General features: G+C 38.3%; 1 protein-coding gene across 3 annotated transcripts in view; it reads right to left on the bottom strand.

Moving 5' to 3' along the window:
* Positions 1-1,709: 1,709 nt before the first annotated feature.
* Positions 1,710-16,079, bottom strand: part of NIN (ninein) — a 109,957-nt gene continuing 95,587 nt past the window's right edge. The window contains exons 29-31 of one of the 3 annotated variants that reach the window (XM_025391888.1): positions 11,439-11,639; positions 7,874-7,987; positions 1,710-5,620 (exon numbers count right to left, since the gene is read on the bottom strand). In XM_025391888.1, coding sequence (XP_025247673.1) covers positions 5,411-5,620; positions 7,874-7,987; positions 11,439-11,639 — 525 coding nt within the window. In that variant the 3' untranslated portion in view covers positions 1,710-5,410. Of the gene's footprint in view, positions 5,621-7,748; positions 7,988-9,130; positions 9,638-11,438; positions 11,640-16,079 lie in introns of those variants that run through there. The other 2 variants (XM_025391890.1, XM_025391889.1) reach the window with 2 other exon arrangements.

A 16,079-nucleotide genomic window follows, 5' to 3' on the forward strand; every position in this document is an offset into this window, starting at 1 on the left:
GGCTGCTCACCTCCTGCTGTGTGGCCTGGTTCCTAATGCCCAGGAGGCTGGGGACCACCTGCTTTACATTTTCTTTGACACAGAATCTAGTCTAAGATTAGGTACTACATTTAGTTATCGTGTCTACTTAGACTCCTTTAATTTGGAACATTGCCACATTTTTTTTTTTTTTGACATTGACAGTTTTAAAGAGTCCCTTTTATTGTTCATAGTACTTTAATACTAGATAACCTCTTAGTACCTGGCACAGGGTCAGTACTTACTTATTGCTTGATCTTGAAGACAGATATGCCTTCAAACAGGAAAGAAAAAGGATTGGTAAATGTTCATCTGGGCTGTAAGCACTGTTAAGAGCTGCCTACTTTGCCTTAACTAGTAAAGCATATCTCATGTAATCATTTTTCAGAATTAAATATTATTTTAACGTAAGGATATTCAGCTCTATTTTACATTGTTGCCTACTCACTACAACATTTCACTGATTTAGTTATACAGTTCTCTGCTTTGGAATTTTAACTTTATTTGGAATTTTAAAAAAGTCTTTGTCAAAACTAGCCATGTCTCCTGTTTTGCAAGTGAAGCAACCAAACAAAGAATAGAAAGCTCTTCTGGGTGAAATTTAACCTTTTGATCAGGAGATTATATAATAGACGTTTCAAAATTTAGGTGAGAATTCCAGTCTTATGGCCAAAACATAACATTATGGGGAAAATGGGTATCAAGTACATATTAGAAAATTACTGTTTGTGATTTTGCACAGTAAATAAGACTACAAAACACACAGACCGCACAAATCTCAGTGAAGTGCAGAATTATGTTGAATTCTAGGTTTAGGACCTTACACATTTGACATTAATCCTATCTCGGTGCTCATAGCACAGAGTCCGTCAACACTTGATTGTCTTCCGTATGGATGCAGATTTTCTGATCTTCTTTTCTGTGTAAATCTTATCACTTTACCGCAAACAGATGGCAGGAATGTTTTACACAGTACCTTTCAGAGTGCAGTGTACATGGCTGCCATTGAACCAATACTGATAAAATGTTCTGCCAGAAGTAGGAATTGATACAAGTATTGCAACTCAGACAAACCTGAGCCCCTAGTCCCAAGTCCCCTACTTACCTGGCAGTGTGGCCTTGAGTGTGCTAAGCTCTATTTTTCTCATCCATAAAATGGGAATACTGGTAGTTTCTGCCACGAAAAGGCAGTGTGAGGTTGGTATAAAAGCTTTGAAATTCAATACAACAGGGCTCACGAGATGGGTCTAGTTTGGGCAACATTTCCAATTCTACATTTCGGTGTTCAGCATATTAACATGCTTTTAAGTTCATGAGTTTCCAACTATGTATATCTCATCATTCATGAGCTGCTCAATTAAAGTCTGAGCCATCCATAAAGATGGCAAGGTGAAATAAAGCCACCTTTGAAGCACCCAAAATCACAAATGGGGCCTTGCCAAGGTTAAGTCATGATTCTGCAGGTAAACTATGCACCGCCACAGTATACAGGGACCCCAAGCTGGCTGGTGTGAAAGTCATCCTTCTAGAATAGAAATGGAATCTCAGTGCTCTAAGTAATACACAAATCACTTGGGGAATCTCTTTAAAATGAAGATTCTGATTTAGTAGGTCTGGAGTGCGGGCTGAGATTCTGCATTTGTAGAATGTGTTTGGTGAAATATTTTGATATCATTCTAAAGACCAATGAAAAATACACTGAAACTTTATTTAAAAAGTCAGGGTATATAGAAAACAAAAGGCATGTTTGCAAAATTATTTATTTACATTTTAAGCTCACATTAAAATCTTTCTAGGATAGAATGGCTAAGATGAAATATACAAAGCTGATATAAACACATAACTCATTAATCTTTATCTGAACAGAAATGTAGAGATGGCTTTAGATAATGTTTTCTTCACAAAACCAATGTTCCCTTAAGTCATGCCATGATAATGTCTCCCCATTAAGAACTTGTATTGTCCAAAACAGCTGAGAAGCAAAAAGCTAACTTTGATTTGTTAAACAGCTATTCATATGCCACAAAACCAAAACTACTTCACAGTACTGACAGGTCCAAATAGGTCCAAACTGATGATTTTTAAATGAGTGCTTTGGTTAATTAGGCTTGACTTGGTTTTTGGCATTACTTGTATAATTATATCATTCCAATGCATCATTACAGGTAATCCATTCAAAACATGACTTGCTTAATACTATCACAAAGCACTTAGCCTTGCCTTGATTGGAAATACCTTTAAGATGCTGACAATAGCAACAATTTCTCTTTTCCCTCACTCAGCAAAAAAAAGAAATCACATAAATCACAAAATAAAAAATTCATTTGTCACATGTTAAAAAAGCAAAGTCTGCCATAAACCCTTATTCTTGAGAGAAGAAATAGTTTCTCATATCTGCCCTGGGTATTAGTGCATTATTAAAATACTAGACCTGTAATATCGCTTCCTATGCCTTGAAAGTCTATGACTTCATGATCTACTTATGTAAAATATGCAATGCATTGAAGTTTCTGGGAAGAATTCACATTTAAAACAGTTTCAAAACTCTGGATTTAGTAAGAATTTTAGAAAAATAAATAAAACACTGTGGTTCTACTTCTCCCCTTCTACTCTCCCTTCACAAATCTGAGCTTAAGTGCAGGCTTCTAAAGAACAGATGAGAGCAAGATAGGATGAGAAGTGGGTTTTACTATCCACATTTTCCTTTTCTTAGTGTAACGTGTTATCACAAAGGCAAACTTGATTCCCTTTCCTTGAAACGAAGATCCCATCTTCTAAGACTATCTTAAATAATTGTTCTTAAATAAAAAGGCTTAAAAATCAGTGCTTTTAATAAGCAACTAAATGCCTATAATACATATAACTTAATATTTTGAAGAGTGCTATTGTAAAGTTTGAAACAACATCTAAACGTAACTTTAAGTTTACATTTAATTCTTTAAAAGGTCTTTTAAAAGCTATAAGCTGTATTACAAATTGCCAACTAAATTATAAATTGCCACTCACCTTCTCAAAAATTGTTGCACAAATGTATACATTTAAGGTATCTGTATGGGAAAAACCTCAATATGAGAAATATCAATCTCATAAGTGGGGTAAAACGAGAAATTAAGCACCTAGATGTTGGTTAAATTCACTTTCATTTGAGCAGCATTTTGATTTTGAATAGAGATTCTAAATGTAGTCTAAACTTTCCAGAAAGTCATATTTACATTCATTGTACATTTTATATACACATAAATACAAATTTATAGGAAATACACAAATTAACCTACACCTCTCATCGTGTAAAAGACAAAAATTAAAAATACAACAACTGTGATCACATGCTAAGGCCAGCTATCTGGGAAATATTATTGTTCAGTTCCGACAGCAAAAACCTTGAGTAACTTGGCGCATATCACAAATACACTACAGATACTTAGTTTATGTCTGTCCTTAGCCTAGGCCAATCCATAGTTTTAAGTGAAACAATTTTCTGTGAAAGCTAATGCCATATAAGTAGTTAAACACCTACTAGAAATGTTTGCCCGGCAGAAGGAAGATCTAAAGAAGGCATGATAGCAGATGTCAAATATTTTGAAGTATAATAATAGGGAAGGATTAAAATTAACTCTATATCCAGGGGGAAGTCAGGGCTTTCTGACAAGAGCTGTGCAAAAATTCAAAGGTCTGCTTCATCAGTGTGAACTCCCAGTCCCACAAAAAACAGTGCCTTGTCAAGGCTCTTGTAGTGAGGCCTCCTGGGTTGACTGGTGAGACTCATAAGCCCCAAGAAACCCTGAAATTCCCTGATGGAAATTATTTTGTTGAGATTGAGTTTCTGACACGATGACTTCTTGGGCAGTTTGCTGTCTCTTGTGTTCCTGCCCATAAAGCAGTGCTTGATTTTGCTGTTACACCTTTTGTAAATAGATGGGCTTGGCCCTCCAGGAATATATCAAAGCGAACTTTTTGGATTATTGTCTCATGAAAACAAGCAGGTTGTTGTGATGAGCTTGGATAGTGCCCTGCACCTAGTAAGTATTCCACCAACTGCTGGCGGAAGTGGCTAGAAGCAGAGATTATAATTGGAAGAAAAAAAAGGTTACCGAATCTAAAATGTGTAACTGTTCTATAAAGTTTTGATCTTGAGCATGAGTGGAAAGTCCTATTTGGCACTCCTTGACCTCAGGTGGCATGCCAATGATTATCACAGTAAGAAATTCTTAGAATCAGATTTGAGGTATAGAAGGAATAAGAAACACGGAAAATTTTGACCTATATTAAATAAACTCTTCTGTAAGTCAGGTTTTATAACCCTAAAATCAAGGCCTTTTTTCCCCCAGAATATTAAATTTACTAAAAACCTAGAAATAAAAATTCTACTATGGCTGTAAATATATAAGACAAATAAATGAGGTCACATGGTTTATACATTTCAGATTCTTAGAGAGGCCCTACAGTAGTTCAGGAAGACAGTTTACAGTATTGTTCCCTGAGTTCTTGAGGCAACCTCAAGTAAGTTCATGAACTCCAAGACTTGAGAGACAGAAAACCTACATGGTCTGCTTATCCCTCTTTTCTAAGAGTAGCTATTTACTCCAAAGTGGTTTGTTCAGTGCTTTCCCTATAGTTCAACTGCTTTAATTATGTGGCTTTATCCATTTCTTAGAAGACCAGCTCCCCAAATGAAACCTCTAAGAGAAAGAAGAAAAGGCTGTTTAAAGCAAGTAAGCTTTAACATTAGTTAAGAGTGCAATTGAGTAAATCAGTTCTAAATCTATAATACAAAAAGAGTGGTAATATTGCCACAGGTGTTAGAAGGTTAGAATTCTACAGATTTGGGTTTGTCTGACCTCAGTGGTTAACAAGTCCTGCCTCCTAACCAAACAATGACACTCTACCAATTAATTGTCTACCAATTAAAAGAACCAAAACTATTACAATAACTTTCCAGTATTTAAATATGTAAGAACACCTACATTTGGTTTTAAAATACAGTTTATAACAACCATTCTCATCAGATCTCAAACTTCAAATATCTAGACTTTACACATAGATTCGTGATAATGATTTAAAAAAAAAAAAAACCCAAACCACAAAAACTCATTCAAAACTGGTATTTTTTAGGTTCTTGAATTGTTTTCATACGTCCACATTCTTGGTGGCTATTAGAATTTTAAAATAAACTCAAATCTTGGGAATAATTTAAGTAGTGAAACATGTGAGTATTTATTTTCAAACTCCCGTAAGTGTCTATTTAGAAAAACTAATTATGATAAATGGAAACTCCAGTTCTGTTGCTTAATTTTAACTTTAAGCCAATAAAGGTTAAAAAAGTTGAGAACCTACTGAAATGTTCCATCTATTTCAGTAAAGTGCACAAATATGAGTGTACCCTTTGGTTTGGCTATGACCTCAAAGGAGGTGTAGAAGTCAGTGGCGCTGGTGTCAGATTCCTAACTATATTACTGAGGCTGGCAATCTTCTCCTCCAGGAGGTAATTTTTCTTCTCTGCTGTTTTCTGTCGCTGTTCAGTCATTTCCAGAGCTTTCAACAACTGGGCATTTTCAACATACAAGTCCTTCACCATTGCGTCTGCCTTAGTGTTCTTGCAGAGCTAGAAACAGAACCAGAAACATCTTGACTCCATTTCTGTAACTCTTCTCAAACCTTCAGTTTAAGGTCGGACATAAGGACTGTTGTTTTATAAAGGCAAATCACTTCTTCTAATTATTTTATTTTACAATATAGCTTCAACATCAGACTTGGCATCACGGATACCATTGGAGCAAATCCACTTTTTCCAAGCTATTTCTTTGCATAAGATGTTGATGTAGATTACTAATAGAACAGATTGATATTAGAGGGCACCAAAACAAAAGGTTTTTTTCTACCTAAATAGGCATTATTTCTTTATTTATTCTTTAAAAACATAAAATACTTTTAAAACTTAAATTCCTGAGGTGTCAGCTGTGGACTGTTTAACTCTGCTTGTAACAGATGCTTGAACTTCCCATTCATAACTACAACTCACTGATTATCTAAAAATATAGCTCACGTATTATAACAGAGATAAGATTTGGGCAGTTACTTTTCCTGAAATGTCTTTGTTTTGTTTTGCATGGGGCTTTGTCTAGTCTAATCTTTATAGTTAGAATATATGGTCTAGGTTGGGGTGGGAAAACTTGTTAGCAGCCTTGGGATACTTTCATTGTTGTTCTGGTTAATATTTTCCATATCCCCTTCCCATGTTACCTTTTAAGTGTTCATTTTACACCCAATTTCAAATAAGGCGTCTAAAAGCATAAAGGTTTGTGAGAATAAAGAGTAATTAAAGAGTAACTTAACAACCTATTAGGGCAGGGAGAAGGATGACAGCACTCTCAAGCTCAGAACCTAGATGTTTGGCAGGCATCACATAACATTTCAGAAACTATTCTCTGTTGAACTTCCCAAATACGACTTTTTTTTTCCTTCCTCCCTCCCTTCCTTTCCTTAAAAAAACACTTCGATATTTCTTCATCACCAATAGAATAAAAATCAAGCTCCGTGGCTCAGCACTGGAGGCCTACTGTCCTGTTCCCCCTTCCTCTCCAGTCTCTCCTCCTGCCTCTCCCAGGACAGTGTGAACTGGCAATGCTGAAGTGTTCATACGTGTCCACACCCCACATGTGGTCATAACTCCATGACGTTCCCACAGCCTAGGATGCCTTTCCCCACACTTTCTTAACTGGGTGAAATCTTAACTCTCAAGATGCAGATTACGAGGTCTTTAGGAAGCTTTCTTTAAACTCCCGGGTTGGATCAAATATCTCTTCTCTTGTGTTCCCCTCTACTGAAAACAGGACAGATCCCACTTACTTCTGAACCTACCATTTGGCCAAAGGTTTGGCACCTTGTAAGTGCATTCTATATGGGCAGCGACTGTTGTATCCATGTGCCCACAGCAGGACCTGGCCCACAGTAACTATGTGCTGAATGCTTGAATACGTAAAGAACTGAGTGGATAAATGCTTACTAAATGGGACTTTTTCTTCCCTGTGTATTAAGACACAGAGCAACAGAAAGTTCCTGTCTACAGCTGAATTCAGACCCTCTCTTGGGGTTATTCTTAGGTTTTAAGTATCTAAAGAACTAGGTTGGGCAATTTCTGCCCCCCACCCAACACGTTCATCTCAATTTCCAGAGAGGCTGTAACACTGTCCCAGAGGGTAGTACTTTCTGCTTGTCTCTTCAGTGGGAGCACAACTAATTTCTAAACACCAAAGCCACATCTGCCACCAGCAGGTGAAAAGGAGCAGGCTGTTTAGCGGTCCTGGAATCTGGGGTCTAGACTCTAATTCAAACTACATCTTTTTGGAGTCGCTGTAGCAATAAGATACTTTTTGAGGTTTTCATAAGCTGTTGGGAACAGGAAAGCTAAAGTTCCATTGATTACCCCCCTATTTTTTTTTTTTAACCAATATCATTTTTCAATTTAAACAGGAGTATTTCCTGTCTCGGGCAGAGAAAAATCTATTGATTCACATGGACTTAAAGCATGTGAATGGATATGCTTTAGGTCCATGTGAATCAATATGTATTTTTTGATCTTTAAAATCTTAGGTCCATGTGAATCATGTTAGCAAAGATTTACACTTTTAAATTGTGGACAAACATGCCTTAAACAGAGCTTTGGAAAAAATACACAGTTCATATTTTTTGGGGCGGTATGAGGGACAGGAAATCCTAAGTTCTTGTAGACATTTATAATAGAATTTGCCTTTATTAGACAACGTAAGTTAATGAGTTAATGGCAATAAAGGGATGTAAAACTGGCATTAAAGCTGGAATGTGAGGTGGGTGAACAGAGATGACCAGGGAGGCTCACTTGTTCCTTGAGCTGATTCACTTTCTCTTGAAGAAGCCTTTTCACTAGTTTCAGTTTCTGTTCAACTTCTATCATTCGTTCTTCCATGACAGTTACCAGTTGTTCCTGGTTTCCCTGAAGGGAAGAAAAGTATATTATTCGAAAATCATGTCACACTGAAAACAAAACATTCGTTTATTTTCCCCACAAGATGCCTAAAGAAAGGACAGCAAATGTTTTGCCTTTCTAACAGGAAGGATGGATTCTCATGAAATGAGAGTTTTGAGCCCTGCATGGATTGCACAGGTCAGAAAAGTAACCCTATCAGAGAAAGAATCAGATTAAAAATACAAAAGAATCTTACCTGTGTTACCATCATCCCCCTGATATAAAGCAAAATTCTTAAAACCCAGAATTTAATACCTGTGTGTACTTCTAGTAAAATGGAAATCCAAAGTAACTTAAAAGACAGTTATCAACTTCCCATCTGTGATTTGGGACTTTGCAATGTTGTGGGCCTCTCAATACCAAAACAAGCACGGAATAGATTCAGGGTTTCCCAACATTTCCAATAGCTTGCAATATGCATGTCTGGTTTTCCTTTGATGTGGCTGATAACTGTGAGGGTGGTTTTCTTTCTTCATAATAATCAGCCTCTTCCTGCCAATTTTTCTAGTCATCTGTTTCCCACTTGTAAACATGAAGCACACACCTGGATTGGAGGATGAGTTTACTACCAGAGCAGATTGAAAATTAAAAATCTCCTCACACAACAGTGATGGGTTAAGGAGTAAGTGGGTTTTGGAGAGGAGAGAGACCTAGAATGCAACCCCCATCCCTCTGCAGTCCACCCAAATGTCCCCATAAGGAATTGCAAATTTCATAAAGGTGTTAACAGCTGATGGTAGTTAAGAAATACTTTAAAAGACATGCAGAATGACCAAACATGAGTCAAAGGCTACCATCTGTTTGGATACTAAGTAATAACACTTAATCATAAAAGAAACCCTAAATCATTGCAGTAACTATCCTGAGGATAAAAACTGTAATAGGCAAAGGTCTAATGCAGGAAGTAAGTTACAAAAAATTGGGCCTGGAGGACATCTAGCTTTTAAAAAGGCCTATATTTTAAAAAATAGCTTTTTAAAGTTCAAACATATAAATATAAAATGTCTGATGTCTAGTTGCCCAACAACAAAGCAAAACAAAAAAACTTAAGAGATAATTCAAAGAAGAGTTGGCAAAAGAGTAGAAAAACAGGAAAAACAAAGGCAGTCGTATACTTAAAATTTATTTTATTGTTTCATCAAAAATTTCCTGTCAAAAAGATTTATACATCTTATATAAAACAGTATAAATACCCCTGATTTTCTTCAAATTCCATATATAAAAGTAGTACCTTTTGTTAAAAATAGTTACAACATATGGAATGAGAAAATATATAGACTACATCCTTTCAAGAATCTTAAATCCACTCTTTAAAGGGTATAAATAAAATGATTTGTAACAAGTTGATGTTTGTGAATTTGATTCACAAGATCTGTCATTTCTACATAAATAAATAAGAGACATAATACTGCAAAGGTTTAACAGTAAAAATAATAATTTAAAAGAGCACTTAATTCCAACACAGCTTATGTCTCTGTGTGTGGTGTGTGTGCATGGGTGGGTGTGTGCATCTGTCTGCCATGGTAAGAAATGCCATCGATAGCAGCCCAGTTTTCACAGGTGCCCAATCCTTCTGTAGGAATCTGCATGCACTGCTCGCTGCTCCGGTAGCAAGGCCTAGAGAAAGAAGGCAAGTGGTACACTTCACCCTCATGTCAGGAGGAGTTTTTAGGGGGAGTCTAAATTCACACATTTCTAATGCAAACAATTGTTAAAAGCATACACATTAACACTACACAGGCAAGCAAAGCAACACAAAATGCAGAAGAGATCACATCACTCCACACACAGAAACGTGCAGATTTAACAATATTCTGTATTCTTAAAATTAGTGTCAGCTCAGCAGCGGGAAGTGAGCCTGCAGTAGCATTCTGGTGGGAGTAATAAGCAGTCCACCCTGTCATCTGGTTGGAGGATTTTTTTTTTCTTTAAAAAATCTTAGTGTTTGTCTAATCCTGAAGGAATTGGAGGAAAAGGATATTTTTTTAACATTGGTGGGTGGATTGGAAACAGCAGGCTTTGAAAATAGTGTATACGAGAGCAATGAGTAGAATCCTGGAGGATCATTTGGTCAGAAGGTCCACTAAAAACCAAGATCAAAGTTTTGTAGTTCAATTATATACTGGAGAGTTAAAGCATCTAACACTCTACCATCACAATTTAAGAACTTTAATATTGGGAAGTTGAAGAAGTGTGTATAAAGCTTCCAAAAACAGATTTTAAAGCTCATAAGACAAAGACCTTCTGAAGTGTATTAGAAATACAGCATAGGTATGGATGTAGAGGGAAAAGTTTATTAGAACTGACAAGTGGTAGGAGTACTTAGTAATTAAGCATAGATGGATACTAGTAGAAGAAACAGAACTGTTCCTATGTAGAGTTCCAGGGCTAATGTGACTTTGCAAAGTCACGCTGAGGGGATTCAAATAAGAGATGGGAAATTCCTTATCAAGCAAGGTATCTGAGAGGCAAGGTATCTGAACACACAAGCACATGCAAACCAGGAAGCATTAACATAGAATTCCACAAAGAAGGACTTTCTGTTTTATTGCTAATTCTGAATTAACTAAATGGGCAAGCCCCAAGAGTTAAGAAACTTCTGAGAAAGGATGACGAATGAGGCACTACAGAGAAATAACTATGAATACTTGAAAATCTAAGTAATATTATAAGATTGGATGTGGTGGTGAGCTGGGATCATGCTAATGCAAAAATGAGAAGACTTTTACTTTCTTAAATAGTTTTATGAACTATGTCAACTAGAAAGATGTCACTGACTTACATACTCTATTTGTTGTGAAAAGTCATCACTTGTGATTTTCATGGGATGCAGCAGGCTGCAGGGCTCCGGCACAGGGAAGCTCAGTATACTTTGTTAGTAGGGCATATCCTAGCCACATTTAAATTTTGTAATATTTTTGGCATGGGATGGGAACCTTAGGCCAATTGTACACTATGTTTAAGTGATCCTGATACTTCATTGTCTATTACAAATGGGCAAAGGAGACCCAGAACACTAAATGACTCAGCTTAGAAGCTGAGAATTCAAAAGTAGCACTGCACAGCCCAAAAAACAGCACTGCAGTTCTGTGGATTTGTCATACAGGTAAAATATAACTCTCTGAAAGAAGATTTAGGGTTGTGATTTTGTTTTGTTTTTTAAATTTAAGAGATGGAGTCTTGCTATGATGCCCCAGCTGGAGGACAGTGGCTATTCACAAGCATGATCGTAGCTCACTGCAGCCTTAAACCTCTGGCCTCAAGCGATCCTCCTGTCTCAGCCTCCCAAGTAGCTGGGACTACAGGTGTGTGCCATCAGATTTAGGTTCTTTCTCTCCACCTTTGAACTGGTATAACTTTCAAATAAACAGGTGTGATTAACAGGTGATCTACTACTAGAGAAGAGAGCACTTCACACCTGTGGTGTGTTGGTTTCGGAGGTCCTGTTTTCAAGTTCCTCCTGCAGGTGCTGGTTTATCCTTTCTGCCTGCAGCAGCTGGTGTTGAAGCTGCAGAAACTGCTCCCTGGGTACCATCGGACAGGCTTGCTGCTGGAGCAGCTGCAAATCCCAAGCATGAGGGGACGGGTTAGGCGTCGCAGTGAACCTCAGGTGCTGCATCTGAAGGGCAAGGGCAAAATCCTGGTCAGTTGAGTCCCTTCAATCCCAGAGCTGCCCTTGATGGTGTCAGGCAGTGAGGAATGAAGACTATGAATTCATTAATAACCTCAGATCCACTGAAACTTGGAAACAGGACAGTATATGGGCCTGAGGAAATGAGAAAAGCTATTTCACTTAGTAGAGAATATGCTTAATAAGTAGCCTTTCTTAAAAGTTTTAGGCTTAAAAAAAAAGCCCTTCCCAACTCTGGAGTGATATTAAGGGCATGATGTACATAATGCATCTGAATTCTATTTCATTCTTTCTTACACTGGAAAAATTACCTCCCCCCTTTTAAAAACTGGGGTTGGAGAAAGTGGTTATGCTTTAGGGTTTTACCACTTTACTTACCATTCATAAAGATTCTTAAATGTTCAATGACTACATTTTTTTCCAACCCCCAGTTAGCAATTTTTTTGAAGAACCTCATCTTGCATCTAAAATTATTTTAACCTACCTTTAGTTTATCAATATGTAGTTATACCCTTAGATTAAACAGCACAAGACAGACAATTCTGGGGCATAAAGCAATAATATCCTAGAACATCTGGGAACTGGAGAACATGGAGTGGAAGAATTCAAGACAATGAGGAAATGTGTACCAACATGCCAGTCAAAGTGGGGGAGAGGAAAGGGAGGAGGATGCACGGCATTTTGGCCAGTGAGGCAGGCCACCTCACATCTATAAATATGCAGAGCATGCAACAAACATGACCAAGTACTAAATTCAAGAAGCGGCACCTCCAGCTTGTGAGAAAGGTGGAAAAGAACCTCTAAGACTCGGCTATAACTAAATGTTACCATGAAATGTCAGAGCCACTATCCATTTCCTTATATCTAAATTTCTAGGTGGGGACAGGGGCACTGCCCACTTTGAGATACTTCTAGTTGTAGATTCAGAAAACCACTTTATTTTTATGATTAAAATTATGGAGAATTATCCCATAATTTTATATCAGTGGGATAATTTTCTTCATACATAATGCTTTAAATACTGAGGAAAAGTTTGATGTAAACAGACACACCATTAAAACAAAATGAATACTGGCTCTTAGCTTAAGTACTTATTAACTGTTATAATCAATAGAAATGATAACATGAGCAAGGGGTTTAATGAGATGGCTCCATGCTATGAAAGTTCATTGTAAGAGAATGTTCTACCTTCACACACTATCTCAGGCAGAGAACTGCACCCTTCTCTGCTACTTCCAACCACTGAGTTCTAGGTACAGGTTAGCCACAGACAAAACAAAAAGAAGAGAAAATTACAGGAGTTATAAAAAGAGAAAAGTATGAGTTATAAAAAGAGAAAGAACAGTACTAATTAGGTCTATTATACATGAATAAGAGCATATGAAAAACCAACATTTACATTTTTCTGTATATAAATTTTACAGACATTAAAATGTCCTACAATTCTAATTCTGCAAGTGCATCTTCACTTACTGTATCCTATTTGTGCCCCTCCCAATATAATGATGTAGAAGATTCCAGGTCCGGGCCAGGTGCAGTGGTCCACACCTGTAATCCCAACACTTTGGGAGGCCAAGGTGGGTGGATCACTTGAGGTCAGGAGTTCAAGACCAGCCTGGCCAACATGGTGAAACCCCATCTCTACTAAAAGTACGAAAATTAGCCAGGCGTGGTGGCACGTTGCCTTTGGTCCCAGCTACTCGGGAGGCTGAGACAGGAGAATTGCTTGAACCTGGGAGGCAGAGATTGCAGTGAGCCAAGATCACACGAATGTACTTCAGCCTTGGTGACAGAGTGAGATTCCGTCTCCAAAAAAAAAAAAAAAAAAAAAAAAAAATGCCGGGTGTGGTGGCTCACGCCTGTAATCCCAGCACTTTGTGGGGCCAAGGTGGGTGGATCATGAGGTCAGGAGATGGAGACCATCCTGGCAACTTGGTAAAACCCTGTCTCTACTAAAAATACAACCGGGAATGGTGGTGGGCGCCTATAATCCCAGCTACTTGGGAGGCTGAGGCAGGAAAATTGCTTGAATCTGGGAAGCGTAGGTTGCAATGAGCTGAAATCGTGCCACTGCATTCCCACCTGGTGACAGAGCCAGATTCTGTTTAAAAATAAATAAAAACGATTATTCCAGGTCCAGTATGGAACGGATCTGACGTTAAAATCTCTTGCCACTTCGAGATGCAGAAAGAAGTATAAACTATAAACCATTTTTGTTAAGTGTCTGAAATGTTGGCTATCAGAGAGGTATACAACAGACTCGAGAACTGCTGATATAGTCTGTAACCCTTCTGTTGAATGTTCAAAACGAATTTATTGAACCGCTCACATTGAAAAAGTCCTGAAATAGGAGTCAAATTCTAGCCCTAATTTTCCCTTTTCCTAGTCTAGTGATCTGATCTTTAACTACAGTAGGGGGATGTGTTATATTAGAACCAGTGACTGTTAAACTAGTATATAGAGATGAGGAGCAACTACTTCCCCCAAGGGAGTGAACATGTCAGATCAGAACCACGAAGACAGCTTTGCTCAAATCCCGATTCCAGAGATTCTGATGCAGAAACCTGTCCCTGCCCAGCCCACCACGTGGTGCATTGCTCCAATCAGGTGAGAATCCCTGCCAGAGTGAGAAGGAATGTACCTATCCCTCAGGTGAGCTGGGACACACTGTACATCCCCCAAATTAACCTGCTCTATAGATACCACGCTATAAATAAAAATCCAATTTGTAGGGCTGGAGAGGGGGAATGGTTAATGCTTAATAGCTACAGCTTCTGTTTGGTGTGATGAACAGGTTGTGGAAGTAGTGGTAATGGTTGTAGGATGTTGTGAATTTAATGAATGCCACTGAATTGTACATTTTTAAATGGTTAAAATGGCAAATTCTATGTTATATGTTTATCACAGGTTAAAAATTAATATACTAAAAACCATTGAATCGTACACCTGAAATATGTGAACTACATAGTATGTGAATTATACCTAAATAACACTGTTTTTGTTTGTTTGTTTTGAGATGGAGTCTTGCTCTGTCACCCAGGCTGGAATGCAGTGGTGTGATCTCGGCTCACTGCAACCTCTACCTCCTGGGTTCAAGCGATTCTCCTACCTCAGCCTCCTGAGTAGATGGGACTACAGGTGCCCGCCACTGCGCCCGGCCAATAACACTGTTTTTAAAAACTCCAATCTGGAGTAATATAGGAGAGATCAGGGAACTCCCAACACTTTGGGAGGCTGAGGTGGGAGGATTGCTTGAGCCCAAGAATTCAAGGCTGCAGTGAGCTGTGATCACACCACTGTACTTTAGCCTGGGTGATAGAATCTCAAAAAAATATCCCATTTGTATAAATCTATAGTGTTTTTTTGAGATGGAGTCTTGCTCTGTCACCCAGGCTGGAGCGCGGTGGCATGATCTTGGCTCACTGCAACCTCTGCCTCCCAGGTTCAAGCAATTCTCCTGCCTCAGCCTCCTGAGTAGCTGGGACTACAGGCGCGTGCCCCCACACCCAGCTAATTTTTGTATTTTTAGTAGAGATGGGGTTTCACCATGTTAGCCAGGTTGGTCTCGAACTCCTGACCTTGTGATCCGCCTGCCTCAGCCTCCCAAAGTGCTGGAATTACAGGCATGAACCACCGCACCCAGCCAATAATTTGGTTCCATTTCCTAATGAAAGCTTCATTTGAATAAACAGGTATGAGATGTTCTTTTCAGTGTTCAAATAGAAAAATCCATGCTTTTTCCTTAGCTATTTGGCTCCAGTGTCAAGACCACTTAATTTTCCTCCTCTGTTAGCAAATATTTACTACTAGGTCAGAAAAACACATGGGAAAATTGCTTATGATGGCTAATACTGTCAACGGGTGCCTGGTAAGACAGGGGAACAGGCGGGAGAACTGGCCTCTTGGCAGAGCCTCTGGAAAGGGGCTCGCCGGTGACTAAGTACACACTGCTACTTTTCAATTTGATACTAGACAATATGGGCTTAGTTTTAGACGTCTTATTCCTCAGAGTATATAATTATATTTCATGAGAAAAGCACGTCCACATCTAAGTACAGCCCACAGCTCAGTTTTGAATGCATTCATTTTATTGCTGTTAAAAAAAGAAAAAATGGTTTAGATTTCACTAAAGTTTCATGAATTTCCCCTTTAGTTGACAGATCAGAGAACACAAAATTGACAAACTTCACGGGTGATTTAAATGTTAGTGCTATATGTATGCCCATATTTCACATTAAAAATCAGTGCTTGGTGCTTGGTTTTTAAAAGCTACCTTTGCATGTGGCCAGCTTCATAAAAGAAAAAAATAGCTCCATTTCTTCTTTTTCCTCTTCTTTTTTTTGAGATGGAGTCCGGCTTTGTTGCCCAGGCTGGAGTGCAGTGGCGTGATCTCGGCTCACTGCAACCTCTGCCTCCCCGGTTCAAGCA

This window comes from Theropithecus gelada, chromosome 7b, assembly GCF_003255815.1.
Source record: "Theropithecus gelada isolate Dixy chromosome 7b, Tgel_1.0, whole genome shotgun sequence".
NCBI lineage: Eukaryota > Metazoa > Chordata > Mammalia > Primates > Cercopithecidae > Theropithecus > Theropithecus gelada.